The 27,973-nt window shown below is 33.4% G+C and overlaps 2 protein-coding genes across 7 annotated transcripts in view; one reads left to right on the forward strand and one right to left on the reverse strand.

The window, feature by feature from the left end:
* Positions 1–27,764, reverse strand: LOC126821455 (uncharacterized). Of its 6 annotated transcripts, XM_050549880.2 has the most exons (20): positions 27,599–27,764; positions 25,299–25,374; positions 23,506–23,679; positions 19,658–19,916; positions 18,827–18,941; positions 17,694–17,759; positions 17,273–17,353; positions 16,364–16,396; positions 15,202–15,415; positions 11,586–11,659; positions 8,694–8,754; positions 7,145–7,167; positions 5,223–5,405; positions 4,692–4,752; positions 4,335–4,396; positions 3,760–3,873; positions 3,384–3,512; positions 2,667–2,783; positions 1,585–1,605; positions 1–1,474 (listed from the first exon to the last, which is right to left on the reverse strand). In XM_050549880.2, exons 1-20 carry the CDS (start codon positions 27,602–27,604, stop codon positions 1,334–1,336), a joined length of 2,010 nt encoding a protein of 669 aa, XP_050405837.1. In that variant the 5' UTR covers positions 27,605–27,764; the 3' UTR covers positions 1–1,333. The 6 variants fall into 6 exon arrangements, with proteins under 6 accessions (XP_050405837.1, XP_050405839.1, XP_050405840.1 ...); XM_050549882.2 differs by lacking the exon at positions 25,299–25,374; XM_050549883.2 differs by lacking the exon at positions 16,364–16,396.
* The window catches only part of LOC126821466 (translin), a 101,356-nt gene that overhangs the window by 66,600 nt on the left and 6,783 nt on the right, over positions 1–27,973 (forward strand). The gene's annotated exons all lie outside the window — the stretch shown is intronic.

Genomic DNA, 27,973 nt, shown 5'->3' on the forward strand with positions numbered 1-27,973 from the left:
AAGAATGATAAAATTTAATAAGCTAGTATGATAAATATTTATATACAGTTAAATATGAAATATATACCATATAATAATATATATAAATGAGAAGACATTGACATAGCAGACATTGGAACGATTTGAAAATCTGTCCATTACCCTCACCCAAACACTTGGTTATCATGGAGCATAATACAGGTAAGGTCTGTGGCAGACACTGAGACAGATATCAAATAAAGGAAGATATGAATAAATATGTCATGGACAAATGCTAATGGTAATTAACAATCTACACAATAAATTATAAAATCTTACCCCGGAAACCTTTGGTATTGATTTTATTTTGAATATCCCATTCTTAATCAAATAAGAGTTACTTCCTCCGGCTATAATCCCACATAGGCCTTAAGAATTTCCCAGAAGACCCCTTGTAATTTTTTTATACCAAGGATCTTATTTTATTTTGCCCTATGTTTATGTTAATGTGTGACTATCATCCTAAAATTGTTGATCAGAAACAGCTGATAGTATACACCCTTAATAGCCAATTGTTAATCCAACAAGAGTTACTTCCCCTTTGTAATCCAACATACAAAACATCATTATTACACCATAGCTAGTCACCTCCATTACTTACACCATGGTTTAAATACAACAGATTGGTATTAATAATACTACATGTATGTATAAATATATAACATATCACAGTTTACATCGTAATAAAAGACAACCTATAATAATAATATCACAGACAATTCTACAAAATTAAATAATATCTTTAACTATAACAAGAAAAGAAATATATAAAAATAGACTGGAATTCTTCATATATAATTTTAGCCATTTTAGAAAAAATATCTAGAAATTAAAAATATCTAACAAACAAGAAAGTTTAACAAACAAAATCAAAAGTATTCAAATTCTTAATTTACAGATTTCATGATCTTTTTTATATAATGCTGACATAATAAATGAAATTACAATGAATTGAGAAAACAAAGATGGCAAATTTTCATGATTTTTTTTTTAAATGTTATATGCTGACATAATATATGAAATCCCGATGAATTGATAATAATGATTAGAAATTTAAAGATATAACAAAACATGAGAGTAATGGGAGACATCAACAACTAATTGAAATATTAAGATAAAATACACTAAAGATTAGATAATTTGGTCTAAAGATTAGAAGGTACATAAATTGGTCTAAAAGTTAGATAAATTGGTCTAAAAGTTAGATAAATTGGTCTAAAGAGATTAAAGTTTAGATAAAATAGACTGAATATTAGATAAAATAAATTAAAAGCTATTTGACAAAATGGACCAAAGTTTCGATAGAGATCATATTCTAGCGAAATGAGGCATAAGGTGCACCCTGACGATGATCTCGACTACTTGTATCCCCAGAATAATCGTAATGATTTTTGTGGGTACTGTTGACTACATTTTTCACATATTTTGGCAGTATCTTCTCCTCCGGCTTCCTAGGCTGAAATTAAAAATGAAATAATGATAAATATGGTAAAAATCAAGGAAGCATTAACTGAGGGGAAATCCCCAATCGTCCTGTAGAAAAAATTATTTAAGTAAATGGATTACCTCTTCTTCTCTGTAATATTCCTGTTAATAAAATAAATTCACATTTACTTAATTTTGTATATAACATATTTATCTTCCTATTACAAGGTTTAAATATGCTACAGTGAGTTCGGTTTGTACAGTAATCAGCTATAGAACTAAATAACTGAGGAGAGAGAGAGAGAGAGATGGGGTTTAACATCCACTCTCGACACAAACTAGGTCATTAATTTTATTTCAATAATTCACTTGCGCATAGGGATCTTTAGCAGTGGGAGGAAACCAGAAGACATAGAGAAAACCCACGAGGTTGGACAGGCGACCCTACTCCTTGTCACATACAACTGGGGATTCGAAACCACGCCAGTTGACTCAATGACAGACCTTATGATACAGCGCGCACGGGCTAACCATTCGACCATCCAACCCCTCAAATAACTGAGGATAAACTAAGCTTTATTGGTGGTATTATTCAAATGGTTTATTTCATTTATGACTACTGCATGGAATGGGATGGGTTTAATGTATCATCAACACAATACTTTGATCACTTTGAGACAAGTGTATGGTTATTATTATTATTATGGTTATGTGTGCAATGTAAAAAAAGAGAATTTTGCCCAGACAGCACTGTTTCGGCACAGTTTTCTTCAACTTCCAAGCCACAAGATTTTCTTTTCATGCGCATGCCAATGTGTATACAGGCGGAGTTCAGTTTTTCAACCCATCCAAATGACTAAACAAACTTTCCTTGAGAAACAGGGTTGAAAAATCTTGTGGTGAGCACCATGAGCCAGTGAATATTGTACTGACTCTGTAACCAGGAGGTCCTGGTTTTGCCTGAGAAAGAAATCCTTTGGATTTTCCAGCATTGTTGCCCCTAAGTAAGTGATGCAAGCTCAAAAAGGCTGTAGTTATTTGGATGAGAAGAAAAAAATAACAAGTCCTGTGTATATTATTGGCAGCACAGTTGGAAATCGGAATAAGAGTTAGCCATAGCACAGCCGTCTGAGCAGAATTGGTGTACATCTGATTGGTGCAAAACAGTAAGATGTTAAGTTAAACCCCATTTCATTTTATTTCATAATTTAGTTAAGACTTACCGGCATTCTACCAGGAGAGTATAATGTATTATCTAAAGCAGCTTTTCTCCTTTCTACTGGATCTTTAGGTGCTCCACCTCCACATCTACCCCAATATTCATCCATTACATCATAATGCTAAAATATTTATTTAAATAGTGATAATTATTATACCACAATATCTACCTAATTATTGCTGACCGGGCATTTTTAAATATCTATTTTTCTTTTCTTTTTTTTCTTTTTTTAAAATAAATTAGTAGTTATTAGAGAGGTTTCATAAGTTACACTTACATTTAGATAAGTGTAAGGGTAACTGTACATTATGACGTTTCGCTAAATTCACACTTAACAGTTACACTTAGTAGGTGGGACATAAACTAGGTCCACGATCTTGATAGGTCTACATCACGGATAGATCGTTGAAGATGAGATTACTAAAGCATGCACCTGTTTTGTCTCAGTCTCATCTTATTTTGTCACATGGAGGAAAAGGTCTTCTCTGTGGATTTAGTTTGTGAAAACAACGATTGAGAGAATAATTATAGACTGGATCATAGAAATTAAACAAGGTTTAGCTAAGTGTTGTGAACTTACAGTTATGGAGGTTGCTATCCACCTGCCACACTTTTATGACTTATACTTTATGTCATACGTCACAAAAACTGATGATGTTTTACTGTGTAAACGTAAAATTGCAAAATCTCTCTAATACAATTATTATGGGAGGGTTCTTACCTGTTTTGAAAGTTGTTTATCTTTAAGACGATTTAGTTCACGATTCCTGTGTCGATCATCAGCTTGTTTTGTTAAATCTTCGTGATAGGATTTCTGTTCACCAGTATCTCGAAACTGTGAATTCATTTTCTGAACAAAATACATAAAAACTCTTATTGTGGAAATCAAAAATGATATCAAAAATGAAATAAATTAACTACAAAATATTTGCATTGAGCCATAAGACATATAAATTGATGCAATATATAAGTTTGGCAAAGACAAATTCATTTGGGAAACCATTTTGCGACTTTCAGCATCGGTATTAAATGATAGATAAGAATATTATCTTGTATGTAGCAATCCGGGAAACTTATTAAGAGAACAAAAATCTTACAAAATGGGAGACATCTGATATGGGAAGATGTTGATTTAATAAAGTTCCCGTGATAGGATCTCGTCTTGGTTTACCAACTTGACCTTCTCTAATTAAAGATGCCACGTCACCAACCTACAAAACAATGTCACATAAATTATAAAAGTAACCCTATAAATACTTGATATAAATGATACAAATTCATATTATCCACTTTTAGGCACGTTTCCTAGGTATAAAACAAATGTAATGTGAACGATTCCATGTATCCGTCAAAAATGTGCATGAAAACACCGCAAAAAAGGCTTATATGAATTACAGGCCTTACTGTCTGTAATTGATGAAATAAAAAATCAAAATTCTTTGAAAATTAGAATATTGAGAATTATGCAATTGCATGAATTCCAGCAACTATGACTTATTTAATATTTCCTTGAAAGTCAAATACAGCAATATTTTATAAGGGGAGATAACTCATGCATTTTGTCCTTAAAGTCATATTGTCTCCCCTTAGACCACAAGACTCCTTTATTGAGTTATCATTTTTCTAATGAGATATTTTTAATAATTCAAAGAAAAGAAAAGGTTGTACTTACAGGTGCTTTAGACTGATTTTCCATTTCCTGTCGATTACGTATCAGCTGTGCTTCTTCTTGTTCTGCAAAAAGTATCACATGTAACATGATCGTATAACATGGGAAATAGATGTTCTGGAAAATACATTTAATGAAACTAAAAGATAATTATTTTCAGATTCTTTTCATGAAAACTAAATTGCAGAATATGGATTTCATGAAAATTTAAATAAAATATTTTAAGAATCAAGCCACTTCATTAGCCAATAGAAATCCTGTATTTTTCTAATATTTTAGGTTATGGTTTTGGGAATAAGGCGATAGTAAAATTTTAATTAGATTTCATGCATTTTAAATTAATAAAATAAATTTACTTACTAAGTTCCTGATAATATACTCTAGCTGCCCTTGCCTTTCTTCTATCATCAGCTGAAGTTGTCTGCAATATATAATTCATTAATATTTGATATTCACTTATTATAAGTCAATATCTTTGTTTATATACACATTCATATTTTTATTTCTAAAATAAGATACCTAATTTATTAATCTTATACCAGTATGGAAAATTTTCAGTCTAATAAAATCCTGAAACTATTGGTATATTATAAGGCAGCATCTCATAAAAAAAACCTTTTTATATATACATTCAGTAATTTTCAGAGTCAAATTTTCAAAGTACAACCACATAATGTGGATCATCGGAAGAAACTATTGATACTAAAAAAGGAAACAGAACATTATCAGGGAATTTAGTTTGCCCCAGATGTACATAGAAATCTCTCTTTGGATTCGATCCTTTGCCGATTTGGTCTGATCATCCGCAAGGGGATTGTTCGATCAGGGACAGAATTTCTGGTATGCAGAATTTGGTCGAATACTGTTTTAGAATTATTCATAATAACTTACATTTCTTTCTAGTTTGTTTTTGAGAGATGTTATAACATTCCCCTCTATATCAACTAACGGTGCTCCAGCACCCGGACGACCAAACGGAAAATATGGTTCTGGTGTGTCTTGATACAGACCCAAACGACGTCTTGGAGTATAAGGTTCTACATATTTCTCTTGTTCAAGATCTAAATTTATATGCTAAAATAAAAACAAACAAAAACCTATGAAAAGCATGAAATACATTACAGATACATTATGGGAGATTAGATAAAGAGCTGGCAGTTCTCACTATAATAGTTAAAAACTAGATAATGTAAAGGGAATTTGCTGAAAATTTCAGTCAAATTGATCCACTCTGAACCAAGATTTTAGCGATTGAATTTTTGGCCTAGTCTCGATCATCATTACTAAAGTCCGTACGATAAAAAACATAGTCTTGATTATCCCTTTCATGATTAAATTATGAATGCAAGTCGAACAGAAAATCGGAACCTAATCCAATAAAGAAAGACCTGCAATAGGCAGATTTAGCTCTTGCATAATGTTTGTTTAAAAGAGGAGGAAAGAAAATATTAAAGCCGCTGATCCAAATTTTGCATTTTTCTGACAATATTTTTGCTTAAATTTTAATTTTAGGTATTTAAAAAATAAAAAACATGAACCGTAGCTATCAAAAGATATTACCCCTGGCATGTATATATCATGCACAGAGGATGCCCATTGGCGATCAGCAGACTTTAAAAGTATTAGTTAATTGTTATGGTGACAATAAAGTGCATGTTCCGTGGAAATAAAAATTACAGATAAAGAAAATGGCCCATACCATGAGCTCATTGTGACTTTAAATTAGTGTAATACTGTTTCAATATTTTCAGTCACCATATTCTGTAATAATTTTATTATCAAAGTATTCCTACTTTTTTAACATATCCAATAATGTTGCCATTTTCATCAAATACAGGAACAAATTCAGATTCAAAATAATCTTTTTCTAAAACTTGAATGTTACTAGTTTCCTCTTCTTGACTACAGGGAGCATTCTTACTAATATCGTCTTGACTACAGGGAGCATTTATTGTAGTCTCTTCATTACGCAAGTCTTCTTTTCTGTTACCAAACTGCTGGGGATTTTCGCTATCATTAACAAATTGTGATGGTTCTTCATAATCACTTTTAGCAACACTTTCGTTACTGACAATATAGCTTACAGTGTCATCTTCCGCATTCATTCCAGTTGCGGTAACCGGTTCCTCATTTTGGGTATAAATATGAATGCTTTTACTACCCCTGACTGGTTTGGACGAACAGAAACACTGATCTACTCGAACGTCTTCCTCAAAAGTAACATTACGAAGACCTCTAGCTACAGGATAACCTTGATTGTCTTTATATAACTGACCATATCCCTGTCCCCATGGTTTAAAGGTATCACTCTATAAGATGGACAGACAGAAAAAAGAAAAGAAGAAAGAAATAAAGATAAATTAAGATAGAGAATAAAGAAAAGAGAAGAAGAAGGATGATAAAAATACTGGTAACAGAAGAAAGGTCAATAAGAAAAAAAAGAGAGATGAGACAGACAAATACTTAGATATACTGTGCAATAGAATGGGGTTAGTTTATTATGTTTTAGTCATTTTGAGACAAGATGTGGTATTTTGTTTTTTCTCTGCTCATGTGTGCAATTTGAGTTTGGAGAATTTTGCCAGGGAGCAGCATTTCTATTATTTAATTCCCAATTGTCAAAAGTTCTTTTTTGTGCATGCCAATGTTTACACAGCTGTAGGTGAAAGTCTGTTTTTTTTATCCATCCAAACAAATAGGCAGGCACACATTCCTTTTCAGCTTTGCAGGATGACAAGTGAAGGTAGGGCTTGAAAATATATGTATATAAAAAAAAAATACTAATTCACAAAAAATGATTAATGAAACTTTACCTCTTTCCTTTCTGTGAACGAGTCTGAAAACAAAAACAGTAAAAAAAAAAAATTAAAGTTTTGATATTTCATTAAGTAGATGTATAAAAATAATGTTTATTAAGAAAGAGACAAAGAGAGATCAATGTTTAATGTTCACTCAACGTAATATGGCCATTTTAGGTGAAAGATACGTGGAATATTTTTTGTTGCTTCTTTGCTCCAAAATAGCACTCTATAATACTGGGAGAAAAATAAAGGATTCAAATAAGTGGCATGACATAGTCTTAGATGTTTGGGTTGATTCTATTTTTTGTCACATACAACTAGTAGGATTGAATACTGCAGCATTGATGACTGACAAAAGAACCAGAGTGCCTACACCAATCAGTCTGTAAATTTAAAACTACCAGTGATTTTACCTCTATTTTGTATTCTGTAAAGTTCATCTGGACGTTTTGAATGGTAGGTCTTCAAACGTGTTAATACTTTATTACCTTTATATTCAGAGAGAGAGAGAGAAAGACAGATAGAGAGACAGTGAGATAAGTAAAGTAGAATAAAAGAATGGACTGGAATTGACACAATACATTGGTAATTTTGAGACTAACATATAGGGTATTTTCATTTCAATAAAAAAAAAAAATAGAGAAAGAAAAAGGGTTCTGAAAGCAGCTGGCACAAAATATATCATATGTCTTAGAATGTTGATCTTGATAAAATAGCATACAATGGCCATACTGATTGTACAATGTTTCGGCCAAGACAATCTCGAGTTTGTTACAGCCCACAGTAACAGGACAACCAATCAAAAATGTGAACACATAACAGTCCTTGCAGTGAATATTTATATATGGAATGACCAATTTTATCCCAGTTAAGCGAAGATCAGAGTTAGACGAAGACCGAAATTTAATCTTAGCTCGATTAGAAATAAATTGCAAGAGCCAGATAATAATTGATTCAAAAGCACATTTCAAGCTTTTGGTCGTATGTGCGAGTAGATAACTTCCGTTTTGGCACATGTAGATAACTTCCGTTTTATCGCCATCTTTGAAAAATTTCCTAAATTTTCCCGGAAAGTGTATCGTACAGTAGACAGCGAGTTCAAATTTTCCAGGAAAATTCTATTAAATTGCTAAATAGGCTAATTTGAGTCAAAATGATAGGGAAAGTATTTTGGGACTTTGTGCATGGAATACCTAACCGCATTTTAGACCATCGGGATGAAACTGACTTAGTTAAATTCTGAACATACTGTCGATCCGACTTAGGCGAATGAAAAAAGTCGGAAGTAGATCAAATGGACCAGACATTTTGATCCGGGTTGAGCAATGATCCGACTTAGGAAATCCAACTTAAGCGCAGACATAATAAGAAAAACGTGCAGGATCAAAGGGTCCAAACGATTTTATCCGAGTTGAGCGAAGATCTGACTTAAACGAATCTGACTTAGGCAAAGTATACTGTATGTTCCACTCTGGAAATACACAAACCAATCATCCCACTGAAATCAATGTTTTATTCAGTGTCACTCTCTGGTTAGCTCAATATATAAAAGATTATTTACCTGATTTTGATTTTAAAGGAGCTCCACCACCTGGTTTACCATATGGATCACCTCCCTTTAACTGAAAATAAATATATCGTGTATAAGGCTTTTTAAAAATATAAAGGATTAAAATGAGGGATATTGTCATCCCAAACTTAGGCTGCCTATCTACAGCTAGCTCTGGCTGAGAATAGGCCCTAAGCTAATTAACCGACATTTTAATTCCTACATCGACGATTTTAGTCGAAAACACTGAGTATGCTTTTAGAAATTTTTAAAAGTATTTATTTCTCTTCTATTGTCATATTGAATGAAATTAAATATGTTTATTTAGCCGCTGTGTGGATGAAAGATGTCAAACTAATCAAAGCCGAATCACAAAATAGTCCTCTAATTATTCAATATGGCGGCGCCCATGAAACATAATTTCACAGAGGCGGTTTTGTTTGCGAAAACAAATTTAGGAGTATCTAACCTTGTTTTGAAAGATAAACAGATTGAAACTCTAAAGACATTTTAAAATGGTAAAGAATTTATTGCAATATTACCCATAGCACATATACTATTCAAAAAAAGTAGGGGATATTTGATTTTGGGGGCATAATACTAAAATATGCAAATGACTACGAAAAAAGTCACTATAGAACCTAACAGAAGAAACATTTCCAGTTACATGTGACGCCCAAACGCACCAATAGCTACCGCATGGAATGCAGGTGATGCTTGGGATCATCATGGGGGTCCAACCCAAGATTTGCACGACTCTGACTTTGAATGTTACAGTCATTGTGGCATTGAATTCCAGGGTGGAAACATCAGTTTAATTGTTTTAGTGACCAGAAAACAAATTTTAATATGCGTCGGCTTACCCAAAATGAAAGGTTACGTGCCCTTGGCATGCTACATATCGGCACAACACAGGCGGTTGTGGCGCGGACGATGAATGTTTCTCAGTCTGTCATAAGCAGGCTATGGTCCAGATACCGTGATACACAATCTGTACAGGACAGACCACGCTCAGGTCGACCAAGGGCGACAACTCAAGCCCAGGATCGATTTATCCGTACCTTGGCCTTGAGAAATCGTGTCATCACAGCAAATCAGATCAGCGCTCGTCTTCAAACAGACACTGGTGTGAGAGTGAGTGGCCAGACGATTCAGAATCGACTGCATAGGGGTCACCTTCGCGCCCGACGTCCTCGCGTGATCCCTTGTTTGAGAGATCATCACATTCAGGCAAGACGTCGTTGGTGTAGGGATCGTGAACACTGGGATAATCGACGCTGGAGCAATGTGATGTTTTCAGATGAGTCAAGGTTCACTGATGATTTTTTGGACAGACGTAGGAGGGTGTGGCGTCGTCGAAACGAGCGCTTCCAAGACGTTAACGTCATCAGACATGATCGATTTGGGGGTGGTTCTGTTATGGTGTGGGGAGGCATCACTGTTGCTGGAAGAACGGCTTTACATGTTGTTGCAGGGCGTGTTACAGGCCAGTACTACCGGGACAACATCTTGGCAGTCCATGTTGTGCCGTTCGCACGACGTCATGGCCGCCGTTTCATCTTCCAGGATGACAACGCAAGATGTAACAGGGCCAGGATCGTTACAGGTTACCTCCAACAACAGAACATCACCACATTACCTTGGCCAGCACTGAGTCCCGACCTCTCCCCCATCGAGCATGTCTGGGACATGCTTGGACAGAGGTTACGTCAACGTCAACAACGTCCTGCCAATGTCCAAGAACTTGCTGCTGCGTTGCAACAGGAATGGGACAATCTGGACCAAAATGACCTTAGACGTCTCATTAGGAGTATGCCACGTCGGATCAATGCTTGTTTGGCAAACAGAGGAGGATTTACCCGTTACTGACGTGGTTGTGATGCTGTGGTAACTTTGCTGTTTGACCCCGGGTATAATTTTACCCTTATAATGGTCAGTCTGTGCCTTACTTAGTCTAACGATCATTTGGAATAAATCGATGAATGTGAACTTCATTTCATTTTGTCATTTGTTTCTTCGTCAGTTTCATTAGGTGACTTTAATAACACTTAAAAATCAAATATCCCCTACTTTTTTTGAATAGTATATTATATATCGCTTTTACGCGAGTGTCAGCGACATGGCGTGTTTACATAAAACACATGTGATTGGGTTATTTTTACTCTGTTGTCTAAACAAAACGGTGTCTAGTCGATAAGTCCCGCCCCAAAATGATCACGTGACCGTTTTAAATGGCGGGTAATCAGTGCAGTGTCACATTCTGGGAAGTATGACGTAGATGGGTCGCTGCGTGCAGTATGGGATATTGTAACAAATTTTAATGATCCAAAACATTGCTGTAATTAGTCAACTATGATTTATATGTAGAAGTAGTGCTCGTGAGTGTGGCAATGGTTCACTGATTAAATAGTCATTATGGGAGATTAGATTAAGAGTTGACTGTTCTCGCTATAGATAACATCAATAGAATATGTTGAAAATTTCAATCAAATTGCTCTACTCTGAACCGAGATATTGGTTTTTTAATTTTAAGCCTAGTCTCAATCATCATTACTAAAGTTGGTACGATAAAAAACATAGTCTCGATTATCCATTTTTGGATTTAATCATCAATGAGCGTTGAGCAGCAGATAGGATTCAAATCCAGTAAAAAAACGACACATAAGATGACATCGAGAGTTGATTATGGTCTGGATAAGTTAATTAATGTATAATTTAATAGTTTATATAACACTTAAGGCCTAAAGAAAGACCTGCAACAGGCAGATTTAGCTCTTGCTTAATGTATGTTTTAAGTTCTTGGCTAAATCCCTTAGTTGATAAAGTTACAAATATTCACCTGTTACCAGTGAAAACTTACCATTTAAAAAAATAAACATTGACTTGTTACCAGTACAAACTTACCATTTCTAGTTCTCGTTTTAATTCTCGTATTCTGTCTTCTTGATTTAACAACTGTCTTTCTTGACTTTGTTTCACTACAAAAAAACAAAACAGATAAAATATTTGCTACTTGATTATTTGACTCAACTTAAGGATAAAGTTATGTTATAAAAATAAATTTCTGGCTGGAATAAATTGACATTCTTTAGCACATATCAATTTACAAAAATTAATATAATAAATACAGATGAATATATGAATTGGGAAAATGTTTTTTTTCCCAAAAAAAATAGATGCAAATTATCTTCTAATTTCTGAGGCGATGACACAGTACCTCAAAATAGATGTAAATTTTGTATTAATGAAGCAACAGCAGAACACCACACAAAACTTGGGGAAAAGCAAACCGAGTCTGGAAACAGTACCTACTCTATGTCATGTACAAGCAGGCAATTGAAAACCACGCCACTCGACTCAATGACAGACTTTATGACTTCATGCGTATGCGTTAAATACTAGACCACCCCACCTTCCCAGTCACTAATAAACTAGTGCCTGATATTTTGAATTTGTGAAAACAGACAGATCTGTGCATGATCAAATGGCAGGCATCGGGGATTGTGATTAATAATGCATGTATTCATCCCTGACAATGTCTGTTACAAATGCCTTATTCCGGGCGTAAACAGGCATTTTTGCATCATAACAGATATTTAAATTTTTTGCCAATTAAAAAGCTGGAAAAAATTGTAATTGCAAAATTCAGCCAAGATAATTTTTTTTTTTTTTTTGAAAATTATGGAGAAATAGCCATTTTTCTGTCTACTGGAACCTGTCTACATTGCTGATATTAATGAAACTTGATGTTGTAACTACTTGTAATGCATGGATTTGATTTAACCCTTTAGCATCCAGACTGCTCATAGCTAGTGCTCTAAGATTAACCAATACATGTGCCACATGCTAAAGGGTTAACAAGGTTTATTACCTACCATTATTTTCATTCTGATAATCCATAATTAATTTATTTTTTTTAAAATATAAAATCCACACAAATATATTTTATCAAAATCCAGAGATCACACCAAATCACCTTCCCAACAATATAATTACACAGTTTGTCCAACTATCAAACCTTGATGAAGTAATGTTTATCACAACCTAACTACAGTAAGATTTACAATAACAGACTTATTCAACCTGTTATAACATGTTATACAACTTTCTAATCCACCTAAATCTTATCAACCACTCCTACTGATAATCTTATACCTCAACCTACCTCCATAAACCCTTTAGATAAGCAATGTGGCATTTGTACTCAAATCTATGTTCTGGATTAAATCTTTAATCTATTATATACTATATAGTCTATTTTTGTTGAATTCATTACTTGGGGTTATTTTTATGGAGTTTACCGCAAGATATTAATATTTAATCACGGTGATCAGCAGGTCACGATGGGTCTGATTATCTTAATAATGATCACTATTGATAATAATCCGCTTATATCATTAAATCGCATTGAGATTTTTTATCATTTTGGTTGTACGAACTACGAACTCCAGGTACAGGAGCTTTATACCTGGCTGTGTGGTAAATTCTTAGCATACCTTGGTTTATTTAGACATTCTTACTTACATATCATACTTATTACAGTACCATAACAGGTGATTCTTAAATCATTTATATTCATTTCACAAATAAATCAATGAGTCTATATTAGTTTGTTAAAGGGAAGGGGGAGAAGGAAGGAGGGGATACAAACAGGAAGTTATGCTTTAGTTATATTGTAGACATATTAATGAAGCAATCAATCTATACAAGCTGGAAAACATTGTCATCATAAATCAGCCTTTTTGTTATCCTAATTGTTGAAAATGCATATAATTTTGAGATTCTAACAGTTTAAGCTCTGGTACCTGAGTTATATTCTGGAGTAATACCCGTTGTTCATCTCTCAATAACATCACTTACTATAAACAATTGTTATATGGTAGTACCAACATATATACATTGTTTCAATGGCATTTAGTAATTGAACTAGAGTAACATACACATGCAAATCTCATAATTTAATACCTCATGTATCATAATCAACTATTTTTAAAAATCATTCTAATTAGTAATCTACTTTATATTATATCATCAAAATTACTTGTCTAACATCACCTCAGAATTTTTATCAAAGCACATCATAAACCCAAACAATATTACCATTAGTTCCAAGTCCTGCCAAATCTTGTTATATAAGTATAAACTATATATACATATACACACTGTAATAACTAGATTATATAGTTATACCTGTTAATTATCTTTAATCTCTTTCTACACCTCGCAATGGTTGAAATATAATATTAATACATTAAAATAACAGAATTTTCATTCAATATAAATAATAAAGAATTCTGCTCAATATAATTATATGATATAATGAAATTTAATAACCTAAATAAATCAGAGAAATATATAAATTAAAGTTTAGAGGATAAAAAATGATAGGGGTCTTTAGCAGTGGGAGGAAACCAGACGACCTGGAGAAAACCCACGAGGTTGGACAGGTGACCCTACTATTTGTCACGTACAACAGGGGAATCGAAACCCCGCCAGTTGATTCAATGAGATGCCGTATGATACAGCGCGCACATGCTAACCATTTGGCCATCCAACCTGCCTTAAAAATAAATAATCTAAGGAGAGAGAGAGAGAAATGGGGTTTAACGTCCACTCGACCCAAACTAGGTCATTTCAGGACTTACATGTTTTTAAATTTTATTTCAATAATTCGCTTGCGCGTAGGGGTCTTTAGCAGTGGGAGGAAACCGGAGGACCCGGAGAAAACTCACGAGGTTGGACAGGTGACCCTACTCCTTGTCACGTACAACCGGGGATTCGAAACCACACCAGTTGACTCAATGACGGGCTTTATGATACAGCGTGCACGTGCTAACCATTCGGCCATCCAACCCCACAAATAATCTAAGGAACTATAACACAAAAATTATAATCTGTAATAAATATTTTACATGGATTTGATAACAGTGGAAAATAACTAAAACTATATCCAAACAACACATACATTCCTAAGTTCTTGTTATTAGCTTAACATGTTTGTTCATTTGTTTGTGTGGCTAACATCGGGATCCAGCAAGGGTGATATTTATACAAAACTGACAGTCAGGAATAACGATAATATAAATGAATTGTGAGCGAGAGAAATGAGGTTTAACATCCACATTACACTGACCAGGTAATACGTTATATCTCTATTTCAATAATTTGCTTGTGCACAGGGATCATTATAATTGGAAGGAAACCAAAGAGAAAACCCATGAGATTAGGCAGGCAACCTTACTCCAAGTCACATACAAAACTGAGATCACAACACTTGACTCAATGACAGACCATACAACCTAAAGCCAATATGTTGGACCACTCGGTCAGCCAATTCCCCAAACTGAGATATTACTTATCCATTTAAGTTAACAAATTATCCGATACTTTATTGTTAAACTCTCAAAATTGTAAATATAAACAAAGGAATATCCTTTTTATAAACTTATTTTTAGACACAGTAACCTTTCGATGGAACTTTGTTATACAAAAAATAAATAAAAAAAATTGTGATACTTACGTAAATCTTGACCGTACTGATCTCGTTGACGTGAATTTTGATTGTATCTTAATTGTTCATTTAAAGCCTGTGGAATATTTTCTTTATCTGGTTGGAAATGTATTGAGGGGTGCATCTTAACTTGAGCTTGAGCTGACCCAGAATCAGTTCTAAGTGGAGCACCAGAACCCCCATGTCTTCCTATATTCTCATTAAATCCATCGGGTCTCCACACCTTAAAATGATCAAAATAAGAAATATCTAAAAGATGACAAACACCACTTTATTTTACTCGACATAAGACTTAATTCAAATATAGAATAAAATAAATAAAATTAAAACAAATTAAAATAGTAAGTTCCTTCAGAAAAAAATGCTAAAATAGATAGTGCTGCACAACTGCCCAGCAAAAAATACAAATATAGAAGTCACAAAACAGTCATAATATATCAATTTTCTACTGTATAATATTACATGTAAATATACAAAGACCACCCATTATAATATACAATGTTTAAAAGTGTTTATTGTAAAGACCAATATACACTAGTCAACTTGGTATTGCAAGTGTATTCTGCACAAACATTAAACATACAGTGAATATACCCTGGATTTATAAATTATAATACACAATATCCACCCTGATTTACAATACACGATATCTACCCTGATTTACAATACACAATATCCACCCTGATTTATAATACAGAATCTTCACCCCGATTTAATACACAATGTAAATAAAAGTGTACTACAATAATATTGGATGTTATATAAGGCCAACAAACAAACATATGTCTGCGATATCACCTCGGTGGAAGCGGACGTTAAATAAAACTAACTCACACACACACATATGAATGAAAAGAGAAATAATGAATAAGTTGCAAGATATATCAAGCTACAAAAGCTGAAAAATGAAATTAATAGCAAGCCTGGAGTAATTTACAAAATGCGCTAGAAGATATCGTCTTTAAACATGCATGTATTGCATAAAACAATTTTAAATGCAAAGATTGTAATGCATAAGATTACTGTAAGAAGAGTGTGGCCAGTCTTAAAAAGTGATATAGAAATAAGATGTATCAGAAAGAGGACACTTGGAGATGATTAATGATAATATGGTGCTATAATAAGATGTGCAGGTTGCAGTGCTGTTGACTCTGGATTTAAAACTAATTACCTTTGGAGTATATAGGAAAGCTCTTTTAACCTCCTGATAAAATATTAGTTATTATTTTGATACTATAAATAATACAATATCAAAATTTATACGACAATAATAACACAGGTTGCCAGGCAACAAAACATACACTCACATTAAGTTTTGTGATTACCTTAGAAAACCAATAAAGTTTTTTCAGGATAGACAACCAAAATAAATTTTAGAAATGAAATGAAATGGGGTTTAACGTCCTACGGTTATGTTCCAACTGGGCTAATGAAGGCAGACATACACCATACAGTGTGCTAAGAGGGAAATTTTGCCCGGACAACGGAACAGTATCCTAGTTCCAATTTATTTATTTGGACCCAAAATTAACTTGGCCTAATTCTTTATGCAACAACTACCTATACACGATATGAAATGAAATGGAGTTTAACGTCCTACTGTTCTGCTCCTAACCTAGGCTAATGAAGACGGGCATACGCAATACAGTGTGCTATGAGTGAAATTTTTCCCGGGCAGCGGCGCTACGGCCTACTCTTATATCAAATTCCAACTGCCAAGGATCTTTTACATGCACGCCAATGTGTACACGGGACCTCGGTTTTTCGTCCCATCCGAACGACTAGACAGCTGTCCTTGCCAGGCCCTCCATCCTGCATCACTGACAAGGGGAAACCACGCCGGAAAATCTGAATGATTGGCCAATGCAGGGATCGAACACCCGACCTCCAGGCTAGCGAGCCAGCGTCTTACCCACTTAGCCACGTGATTCCCCCCTACCTCAATGATAAGAATTAGGTAAGGCTATAACATTAAAATTGAATTTTATCTTTAAGTTTACCTATCTAATGAAATTAATCTAGGCTAAATATTACAGGGACTGATAGAAATGTTCTTAAAAGAACTTTAATAACTGCATACCGATGAATCCTGATCTCTAAAAGAATCTTTTGGGGTGGTTTCTTCTTCAATAAACTTCTGTTTTCTATTATCTCCATCTCCCTGAAAATCAAATCATCCATCAGATACAACAGAGCTTAGATAGTAACAGTGGTTGATCAATAAATCGCAAATATTGCAGTCTTTATAATGATTTGACTTAATAACAATTTTTATAGGATACTGACATGACCAATTGTACATTAGTTTATTTACTACTAGTATTTACAGTTTTAACATTTAAGATTACCGCTCAAAATTTCTAATGGAGACGTTTTTTAAAATATATTTTTTGATTTTGGGGGGGAAATCTATTGGGATTTGTTTTACAGCCAATATTCATCTTATGTTTATATTATTCAATAATTCAGTTACTATGTTTAAACCAAGATAAATGAATTACCTTAGGTGCTCCGTGTCCGGTTGCTCTAGAATCCCAGATATAATAATTGGTTGCTCGTTCATATTCCTGTCAAAACAATAATAATATTTATATTAAGGTTAAAACTCTAAGCTTCAATATCATAGGCAGGATTTAATTCATTCTTAAATGTTTATTCCTTCATGTTTATCTAGGTCATCTATTGCAGCCTCAAAATGTATTTTCAACTGAAATCCAGTAGAACTTAAAGGAGCTAAATCGCTAATATTTTTGACCTAGAAATTGACACAAATGGGTCGTAATGCATAATGTAATAGGAATATATATAAACTGATTTACATTCAATCTTTCCATTTTTACTCTAATTTCAAATCAGTTACGTTTGGCGAAATATGTCAGAATGAATCAAATGATAGTCTACATAGTATTTATTGCGCATACTCTCCCGATATGAAGTGCCGTCACCGTTTCACATGACTTGTTGAATGTCTAGCCTCGTTCTTCGAGTCCCTTGTTAGAATGGGCCTGAAACGCATTATGGTACACGATTCGTGTACCAATGGTAAAATGTTTATTTTGTCTTAAATATTGGATATCAGAAGCCTGCCTTTTCCCGGTAAGATCACAACTTTAATGTTGATTTAAATTGACAAATAATTTGTGTTTTCAATGTCGAAGATTTTGGATGATATTGAGTTAGAGACTTAGCTACTTTAAGTCTTAGCATCAATGGCATGATTTGATCACATACAGTCCTACTAATCACTGACAAGTATTGATTAACCGACAAGGAAATATACATACTTTACAAAAATCATACCTAAAATTAAAATGTTTTCACAAAAAAAGTAACAAAACTATGGATAATTGAAATTTTAACAAAAATGGTCATACCAATCACTGCCATGAATGTATTTTGTCAATATTACAAAATACGGTTGGCATGGAAATATATAGATATGCACATTCTACAAATCAAATCCCAAATTTAAAGGATTTCATACAAAATTGAAAACATTATGGATAATTTAATCACTTACGAGAGCAGTTTTTGGGGGTCATTTTCACTTATACATAATCGGAGAACCAAAAGTTTTTTTATATTGCTTAATATTTTAGATAAAGGAACACGTGTAAATAATGATTTCAATTACCCTCTTCTTATCTTCAGCTGCTTCTTGTAATTTTCTTTTTTGTTCTTCTTTAAATCTTTTAATATCTTCCTCGGCTTCCCTTCTTTCTCTCTTTATCTTCTCTAATTCAAACTGCCTAAAAACAAAACAATCCTTATAACAATCCTTCCACATATCACTGAACACACAAATAAAATATACGAGAAAAATGAGGTGAAATTATATCCATGCATACAATTCCATGAAAAAATGAACTCAAGCGGACATGAAACTCCATTTGGCAATTGTTTCAATGGCATTTATATGAAGTACACAGGACTCAGATTATCTATTAACTGTAAATGTTCGCTTTGGATGATTGTATGGAAAGAGATTACAGAATAGTAACTGGATATTCAAGATCTTATTCGAAATAGAGAGGTAGCCAATTTTTAGAAGAAATGAAAATGAAATGGGGTTTAACGTCCTACTGTTCTGCTCCTATGCTGGGCTAATGAAGACGGGTCATACGCCATACAGTGTACTATGAGGGAAATTTTGCCCGGGCAGCGGCACTATTGCCTACTCTTATATCGAATTCCAACTGCCAAGGGATCTTTTACGTGCATTCCAATGTATACACAGGACCTCGGTTTTTCGTATGATCCAAAGGACTAGACAGCTGTCCTTTTCAGGCCCTTCGTCCTGCATCACTGACAAGGAGGAACCACGCCGGAAAATCTGGATGAACTTTCTCGGCCAATGCAGGGATCGAACACCCAACCTCCAGGCTAGCGAGCCAGCGTCTTACCCACTTAGCCACGTGATCCCCAATTTTTAGAAGACGTACACAACATAAAACAAGTGCCTCACCTTTTTTCTGCAAAATGTTCTTTAACTTTAGGGGCTGGCGGATCTTTATTTATAACAACTGGTATTTTAGTACCAAACAGTGTCTCTTCTTGTGGTGGATATCTTTCATTACCTTCAGCACAATTAAAATTTCTGGGTTGATCAGAACAATTACACTTTCCAATTCTATCTGAATAATTACACTTTCTTTGCTTATCAGAACAATTACACTTATTCGTTTCTTGATTCTGTTCAGTAGTGTTCTTTGTTTCTACAGCATCTGTTTTAAAAGTAATAATTATAAAAATAATTTATTCATATATATTACCTTGTTTAATGCTAGTCTTAAAATAGCGGTGTTGTGGTGCTCCATAGGTATAGCTGTCAAACCCAGAGGTCCCAGGTTCGATCTGTGTTGGCAGAGAAAGTTCCTCAGGATTTTCCAGCCTGGTTTCCCAGTGGTGCAAGGAAAGGCATAAAACTGATTTCCACCCTTGTAAATGAGAGTTGGAATTAAGGAAGGATAGGCAGAATTGCCACTGTCCTGGAAATTTTTTTCTCATAGCACATGCAAATACAGAACATTATGTCATAACCTTAAGACAACATTGATTGCTTGGTACTCTATTTACAAAACAAAATACCTTTACATCTTAAACTTAAAGATACATTATGGGAGATTAGATAAAGAGCTGCCAGTTCTCACTATAATAGTTAAAAACTATGAACCGAGATATCACCTTTGTAAATTTCCGCCTAGCCTCGTTCATCATTACTAAAGTTAGTACTTTAAAAAGCATAGTCTCGATTATCCATTGTTTTGATTTAATTATCAATGAGCGTTTGCAGCATATAGGATTCTAATCCAGTCGATATCGAAGACTAGCCTTGACATTGAGATTTGATTATGGTCTGGATAAGTTAATTAATGTCTAATTAATAATTTAGATAAGATTTCAGGCCTAAAGAAAGACCTGCGATAGGCAGATTTAGCTCTTGCATAATGCATGTTTAAAGATACATTATTCAAGAGCTAAATCTACCTATTGCAGGTCTTTCTTTTGGCCTTAAAAGTTATATAAATTATTAATTCTCTAAACCATCGGACGCTTATGATTTTGAATGGATTGAAACACGATCTCTATCTAATAATTTAATTTAAAAATGGATAATCAAGACTCTGTTTACCGGTATTTGAAAAGCTTTACGTCAGGCTTTTCAAATCATTGTTAAATTTTTCCATTTTTTTTAAATTATGTGTGTTAAGATGAAATCTGTATCATCAATTAATTGGAATATTGTAAAATAGTACAATTTGTTGACCAGAATAGAGTGGTATTGAGCCTTTAAACTATTATAGCAAGAACAATCAGCTCTTTTTCTAAATCTCACAGAAAATGTTGGAAGTTTTGTATTGAATGCCTTTGAGAAAAGTGGAATATATATTTAGCTTTGTTAAGTGATATGTAACATTAAATATTGACGATTACATCAACATTAATATGTACCACACGTCTTGAAAATTAATGTTATTTTGTAAGATATTTAGTTTGATATTGTTATGCATCACAATGTGAAATGTTTGTTGTAACTTCCATATTCGTGCTTGTACATGTAAGTGCGAATAAAGAGAGAGAGAGAGAAATTGGGTTTAACGTCCACTCGACACAAACTAGGTCATTTTGGGACTAACATATGGTTTAATTTTATTTCAATAATTCGCTTGCCCATAGGGGTCTTTAGCAGTGGGAGGAAACTGGAGGACCCGATGAAAACCCACGAGGTTGGATAGGCGACCCTACTCCTTGTCACGTACAACCGGGGATTAGAAACCACGCCAGTCGACTCAATGACAGACTTTATGATACAGTGCGCGCACGGTAACCATTCAGCCATCCAACCCCCCGTAAGTGCGAATAAACTATTATTATTATAATGCATCTATAAGACAACATTTATTGCTTGATACTGTACATACTACCTTTGAGCTGAAATCAAAATGTGCTTTAAACTTATACCTGATCAGTTGTGAATAAAGAGGAGTTTTTCTTTAAACATTTTAATACAATATATAGTGTAAATATTCTCACTTTATAAAAGCCTCTAGTAATATAAGATTATTATTGACGTGTAAAAGCCACAATACTACATGTTTTAATTGAATAAAAATTGAATAGACAGCTTTCAGAAAACTTGTATACATTATATTAAATTACGGTCAATGATTGACTTGGGGCTATTCAACTCTTTGTACTGGGATATTGTATTTCTGACCCCATGGTAGTATTTGGTTTAATATTAAACACTGAATAAATAAAATCTACTTTAAGATTTCCTTAGTAACTTTAAAGTTACAATTTCATATTTTTAAGTTATATTTTTAAAATGTATTAAAATAAAGCCCTAAAATAGATGGATCTATAAACAGTCCTACCTTGTTAAAGAATAATCCTATAATTTACTATTGCTAGTTGAGAAATTGGCAAAAATATAATTTTCAACTTCAAATTCAAACGTTTGAAGAGAGCTATTCCATGGTGCGGAATAGGAAAACAAGGGAGGTAATTGTGTTATCATTTCTGGTGTGAAGATTTTTAAGTGTGAGAAAGATAACCTATGATCATATAATAGTGAGTTGACAACCTATTGAGCAAAAGACATAGAAATAATTATGTTTTGACTTTCTTAGAAAATATGAAATTGTAACTTTAAATCTGTTCAGCTAATGTTGGGTTACTTTCAGATATTTAGAGACTAACAGTAATCAGTAGCATTATAACTCATTGTGAATAAATTCCACTATGGATGTAATTTGTAAAGGAAAGGAAAATTTTCTGAAGTCGGGAGATTAAAAAATACATTATGAGATATTAGATGAAGAGCTGGCAGTTCTCACTATAATAGTTAAAAACTAGATAATGTAAAGTGAATTTGCTGAAAATTTCAGTCAAATTGTTCCACTCTGAACCGAGATTTTAGCGATTGAATTTTCGGCCTAGCCTTGATCATCATTACTAAAGTCGGTACGATAAAAAACATAGTCTTGATTATCCATTTCATGATTAAATCAAGAATGAAAGTGGAGCAGCAAATGGGATTCTATTCCAGTAAACATCACAGGCGAGCATTGACATTGAGAGTTGATTATGGTCTGGATAAGTTAGTTAATGTCTAATAATTTAGATAACATTTCAGGGCTAAAGAAAGACCTGCAATAGGCAGATTTAGCTCTTGCATAATGTATGTTTAATTTAATTCGTCTACATTTAGAATATTTTCAATCCTGCAAGGCACCTGTCACAGATATTGTCAGGAAGAAACAAAGCTCTGTACAGTTCCTCTAGTGTCTGTCATTTTGTCCAGCACTGATTTATCCATATGCAGTGTTTCTATTGATATTTTTAGTCCAGAACAAAGTTAACTTGAAGTTATAAAAAGAAATTACTGAAATTCAATAGAATTCTTCTTGTTACTGATTTAAATAATGCATATCAATTTTATACATATCGGATGGTAACTTTTGCCATTAGAGCATTCACAATGGTCTACAAAGGGAAACAACGGCCATAACTCTTGAAGCAAATAACAGAACTTGGTGAATTTCACTAGGATTCTTCATATTACTAATGTTAAGAACATCATATATAACTTTAAAAGATTGGATAATAATCGTAGTCTGTACATTATTCATAAGAAATTGTAGACGGACCGAGGGACGAGGGTGACAACAATATACAACCAAATTGTAATATGGGTGTATAACAATGTCTGGTACTACGTTTTTTTTATTGTTTGACATTTTGTCAGGTACAACAAAAATCACAATGTCGCAGTCTGAATATTTGTGTTAAATCAAAGTTTATGCTTACTTGATTTAAATAAATAATCTATTCCTCCAAATCTGTTCCTGGTCTTTTGTTCTTCACTATTAGATATTTTAGGCCTCTGAAAACTTTCTTCTGGGTACCCATGGTAACGAAAATCTCTCAGATGCATTGGAACATCCATGATACGTCTCTCTGTAGCTAAATCTCTCGGTTGCGCTGTAAAACATGTTGAATTTTTTAAACCAAATTTGATCTAGAGTTTTAAATTAGCATGATGACATACTTTGATTTTTTTTGTAAAACTGAAATTACGCCTACACAATCATTTACCCTTATTCAAAAGAAAAAATTTGGTGATTTAAAAAGTATTCCAGTTTCGTAAATTTTAGATTTCAAACTTTCTACTTTCCATACAAAATATACCACAAAGGCACAACAATCATTTACCCTTATTCAAAATAGCAAATTAAGTGATTTAAAAAGTATTTAAGTTTCGAAAATTTTAGATTTCATAATTTTGACTTTCTACACAAAAGATCCCCACAAAGGTTTAACCATTCCATAAAAGCTATTCATATCCATACTTGGAATTCTAAAACAATATAACTTGACTTGACAACACAATTTATTATCTCCTCTTAAAAGTCACTGATCTAATAAACAAATAAATAAAAAAACTTGACAAAAACAAGAGTGACACAGTCAGTAATATGATCTAACCAGTGATGAACTAAGGTTTAAACTCAAGGTTTAAAACCAGTTAAAATTCAAAGTAAGTATGTTATCATAATGTGTATATGATGTTTCCTACCAACCGTGTATGGTGTATTAACATGAGTTATTGTATAGTCAGCTCTATATATTTACAACATAATACAGGTGCTTCATAGAACATGTGCTTAATGAAAAATCTGGCTCTTAATAAAACACACTTCTTTATTCCACTAACTTGAGCAGACTACTATATTATTGATATGATAATTAAGCTTTACTGATAGATCTCAGTCAACTGAAAAGCGATTCGCAGCCCTACATACTGTAATCTTCTACCTAGGCTATAATTTAATTCAAGGCAAAAAATATCTTAATAAGGACTTCAAAAACAGCAATTAAGTAAAATTCATTAAGGGTGTTGTCTCGGCTTTTGTTCACAGTAACATTGTGTTACAGATATTAATCCTTTAGTAGAATTTAATAACTTGATAGTGCAATAAACTATAACACATACTTATGGAAGAACAATTACTAATTTATTTGGCCAAATTGGTATTTATTCTTTCATAAATATGTGTTATAGTTTATTTTGTCACAGATCTTTAACGGTGTGTATACAAAAGGACACTCAATATTGGATACCATATTTTAAAAAGAAATGTCATTGATTCTTTTGGTCAATCTTTTAATTTTCGGACCAAATGTAAATAAAATATATCAAATAAAAAGCATACACTGTACAAACAACATATTAGAACAAATGCTCTATAATATACATGTGCAGTATAACTGAATGGAATAGTCAAACTAACAAATTTGGGGGGAATCAAATCAGATAGTTTCAAAGGACAACACGTGCAATTACAATATCTATACACAAAAGTACCAAGTCCAGCAAATATTTGAAGACAACAAAATAACATCTGATGACTCATAATTACATTTATAATAACAAAAGCAGTGCTACTAAACATAACATGCAACGACACTGAAGTAACTAAAATTTAATCGCAAATGAAAATTCAGACAAATAATCTCTAGCTATAAATACAATTCTGAGCAAGGTACAACAAAAAGATTAATCTAGCTAGCTAGAGAGAATATGAATTTATTTGACGTACCTATAATTCCTAGAAGAGATTGACGAGGTGATTTATGTAAATACCATAACTGTTCAGCAATATAGTCTTCGTAAGACTGGACAATATCAATCATATAAAGAGAGAATTTTAAATAATTTAGACACTTAATTATTTCTATATTAAAAATGAAGCCTTCTAGTATAATAAATCTCTAGTCAAATCTAATGCAGTGCAAAAGTTCAAAATTTATATTTTTTCTACTTTAATAATTTATCTGTCCTATTTAACAAACAAAAAATTGGAACAGTACACGACAAGCATAAGGATCGCCACTTAAGATTAAAGAACAATTTAATTTGTCCCCAATATCCCACTCACACACAGCTTCAAAAGTTAACAATGTGTAAATACAAAATTAATTTCATGTAACATGCCCTTTATAATTTGGGAAAACATTGTGGCATTACTGATCAGCCTATTATTTCTGGAAACCTGAAACCAGTATGCAAGAATAGACTTTGAAGTTAGAACCTCCATGCATCCATGCTGATGACAATTTTTACATGTACCAGCTGTAAAACTTTTTAAATCTATCAATATTTTTTTTTGTTAACACAATTCATATTTCCACTTACAAATTGCAGCATAACCTGGAGATAGATGTAGCCTATTCATGTCTACTTTACCAAAAATGTAAGGTACTGTAGTATATTTCCTTGTTCCAGACCAAAGTTCTCTTATCAGCCTTACCATGGATCACTGTTATTATTTGTTTCTTTGTTCATGTCCCTTATTGCCCATTCAGATGCTTATATTTAAACTAGTTCAAAATTGATGGGGATTTTAAGACAGGATAGTGTTGTATTCACACATAAAACAAACCAGTTTTAACTATTTTGATCTCGAGAATTATGCATGTCGATTTTAAGCCGACCCCTCCAGATAGCCAAGAATAGGCAGCTTTTTAAAAAAAAGCCTTCTCGAGTGCAGGTAGAGAGCTACATAACACACAACACACTTTCTTAATTACCATTCTTTTGCTTCTTTAGAGTTTAGTTAAGCCATATTCATATAACTAATTTACTCAAGGCAGTGTCTATTTTGCCGGCAGTCGCGCTCTGATTGGTTCATTTTCACTTCCGTTTGACACTTAGCAGTTTTCGCTTTGGCAATGATGCCAGCTATTTCAACTCGTGGGCTACTTTGCCGTCTGACATTAAACCCTAACCCTAATCCAACAGTTCTATTCATCTTTTGTCTAGCATTACTTCTTTCTCCGTTTCTTATAAAGGGACGAAATAGCCATTCTTGAATTTCTATGGTAGAAACATTTAAAAGAAAATAAGATAATAAATGTAAATAGTAGAAAAGCATTTAGAATATTATTCTATTTTGGTCGAGGGTGCATTTCTGCGGATTTGGGTTTTTAATTTAAGTACTAAGACTGTCGGTGTTTTTTGTTTTTCCCGTAAAATCGTGCTTCTGCGCCGAACTTGAAAGACGGAGTAGTCAAAATGGTGGAATATATCAAGAATTGCCCAACAGCACATGTCGAACGGAAGTGATGGAAGTAACGGCAAAATAGCGTAAACGGAAGTTTTGCCGGTGCAGGCAAAATAGACACTCCCTTTACTCAAACTGTAGTTTAAAACTGATTGGGTGATTTCGAAAGATACCCCAACACACAACCTGGTGCTAATAATTGACACTCAACTGACAATTTCCCTAATAACTGACTCATTTCGTTCTGTTAAAGTAGCTAAGTCTCTAACTCTATATCATCCAAAATCTTCAACATTGAAAACACGATTTATTTGTCAAATTAAATCAACATTGATGTTGTGACCGGAATAAGATGGGCTTTTGATATCCAATATTTAAGACAAAATAAACATTTTACCATTGATACACGAATCGTGTACCATAATGCGCTTCAGCCCCAGTTGTAAAAAGAGACTCGAGGGACGAGGCTAGACACATTGCACCAAATCAAACGGCGTATGTAGACTGGAATAACCAGACGCTAGAAATCTGCACTCAATTGAGACTGCTGACTTATTTCGCCGAACATAACTGATTTGAAATTGGAGTAAAAACGGAAACCATTGAATGTAAATCAGATTATATACATTCATATTACAGTATTATATGCGTTGCGACCCACTTTTGTCAATTTCTAGGTCCCAGATGTTAGCGATTTAGCTCCTTTAACACTAGCCTGTAAGAATGTCAATCAAAACACTAATAACAGTATAATGGATACAATAATTAGTCCCCAATCAATACCCATTAAGAAATGTTTTTATTTTTTATTGTTGATTTATTGTCATCATACTTACGATCATGATCAAGAGTCAAAGGTCCTTTATTAGGATTAAAAAGCAGACTTGTCATAATCAATAACAATAGGATAGATTATATCACATTTATCACTGGTAATCTGAGAAGAAGTTGAGAGAATTAAACCAGCTAGTCAACCAACTCGAATTCGGATTGTTGAAGTAATTGTCATGGCACTATACATTCGCCACACATCGTCTTTTAATGATTAAAGACGTGCAACCCTCCCAATGTTATTATTAATTGTAACGGCGATCCTTTCCATATTGTTTCTTTTTTTTACATAAAAACTTATTTTGACATTTATTTTGAGCTTTAAAGTATTATTTCTAAGCCCAATGGACTTATTAATCTCTATTAATAAATTCTTTCAT

This window comes from Patella vulgata, chromosome 5, assembly GCF_932274485.2.
Source record: "Patella vulgata chromosome 5, xgPatVulg1.2, whole genome shotgun sequence".
Taxonomy (NCBI): domain Eukaryota; kingdom Metazoa; phylum Mollusca; class Gastropoda; family Patellidae; genus Patella; species Patella vulgata.

What these genes read in the sequence shown, in the direction of transcription:
- LOC126821455 (XM_050549880.2), bottom strand. An exon ending in ATCTCTTCTAGGAATTATAG is followed by an intron (nt 23,680 to 25,298) that starts GTACGTCAAATA and finishes CATGTTTTACAG; the next exon opens with CGCAACCGAGAGATTTAGCT. An exon ending in TAAAACGAGAACTAGAAATG is followed by an intron (nt 8,755 to 11,585) that starts GTAAGTTTGTAC and finishes ATTTATTTTCAG; the next exon opens with TTAAAGGGAGGTGATCCATA.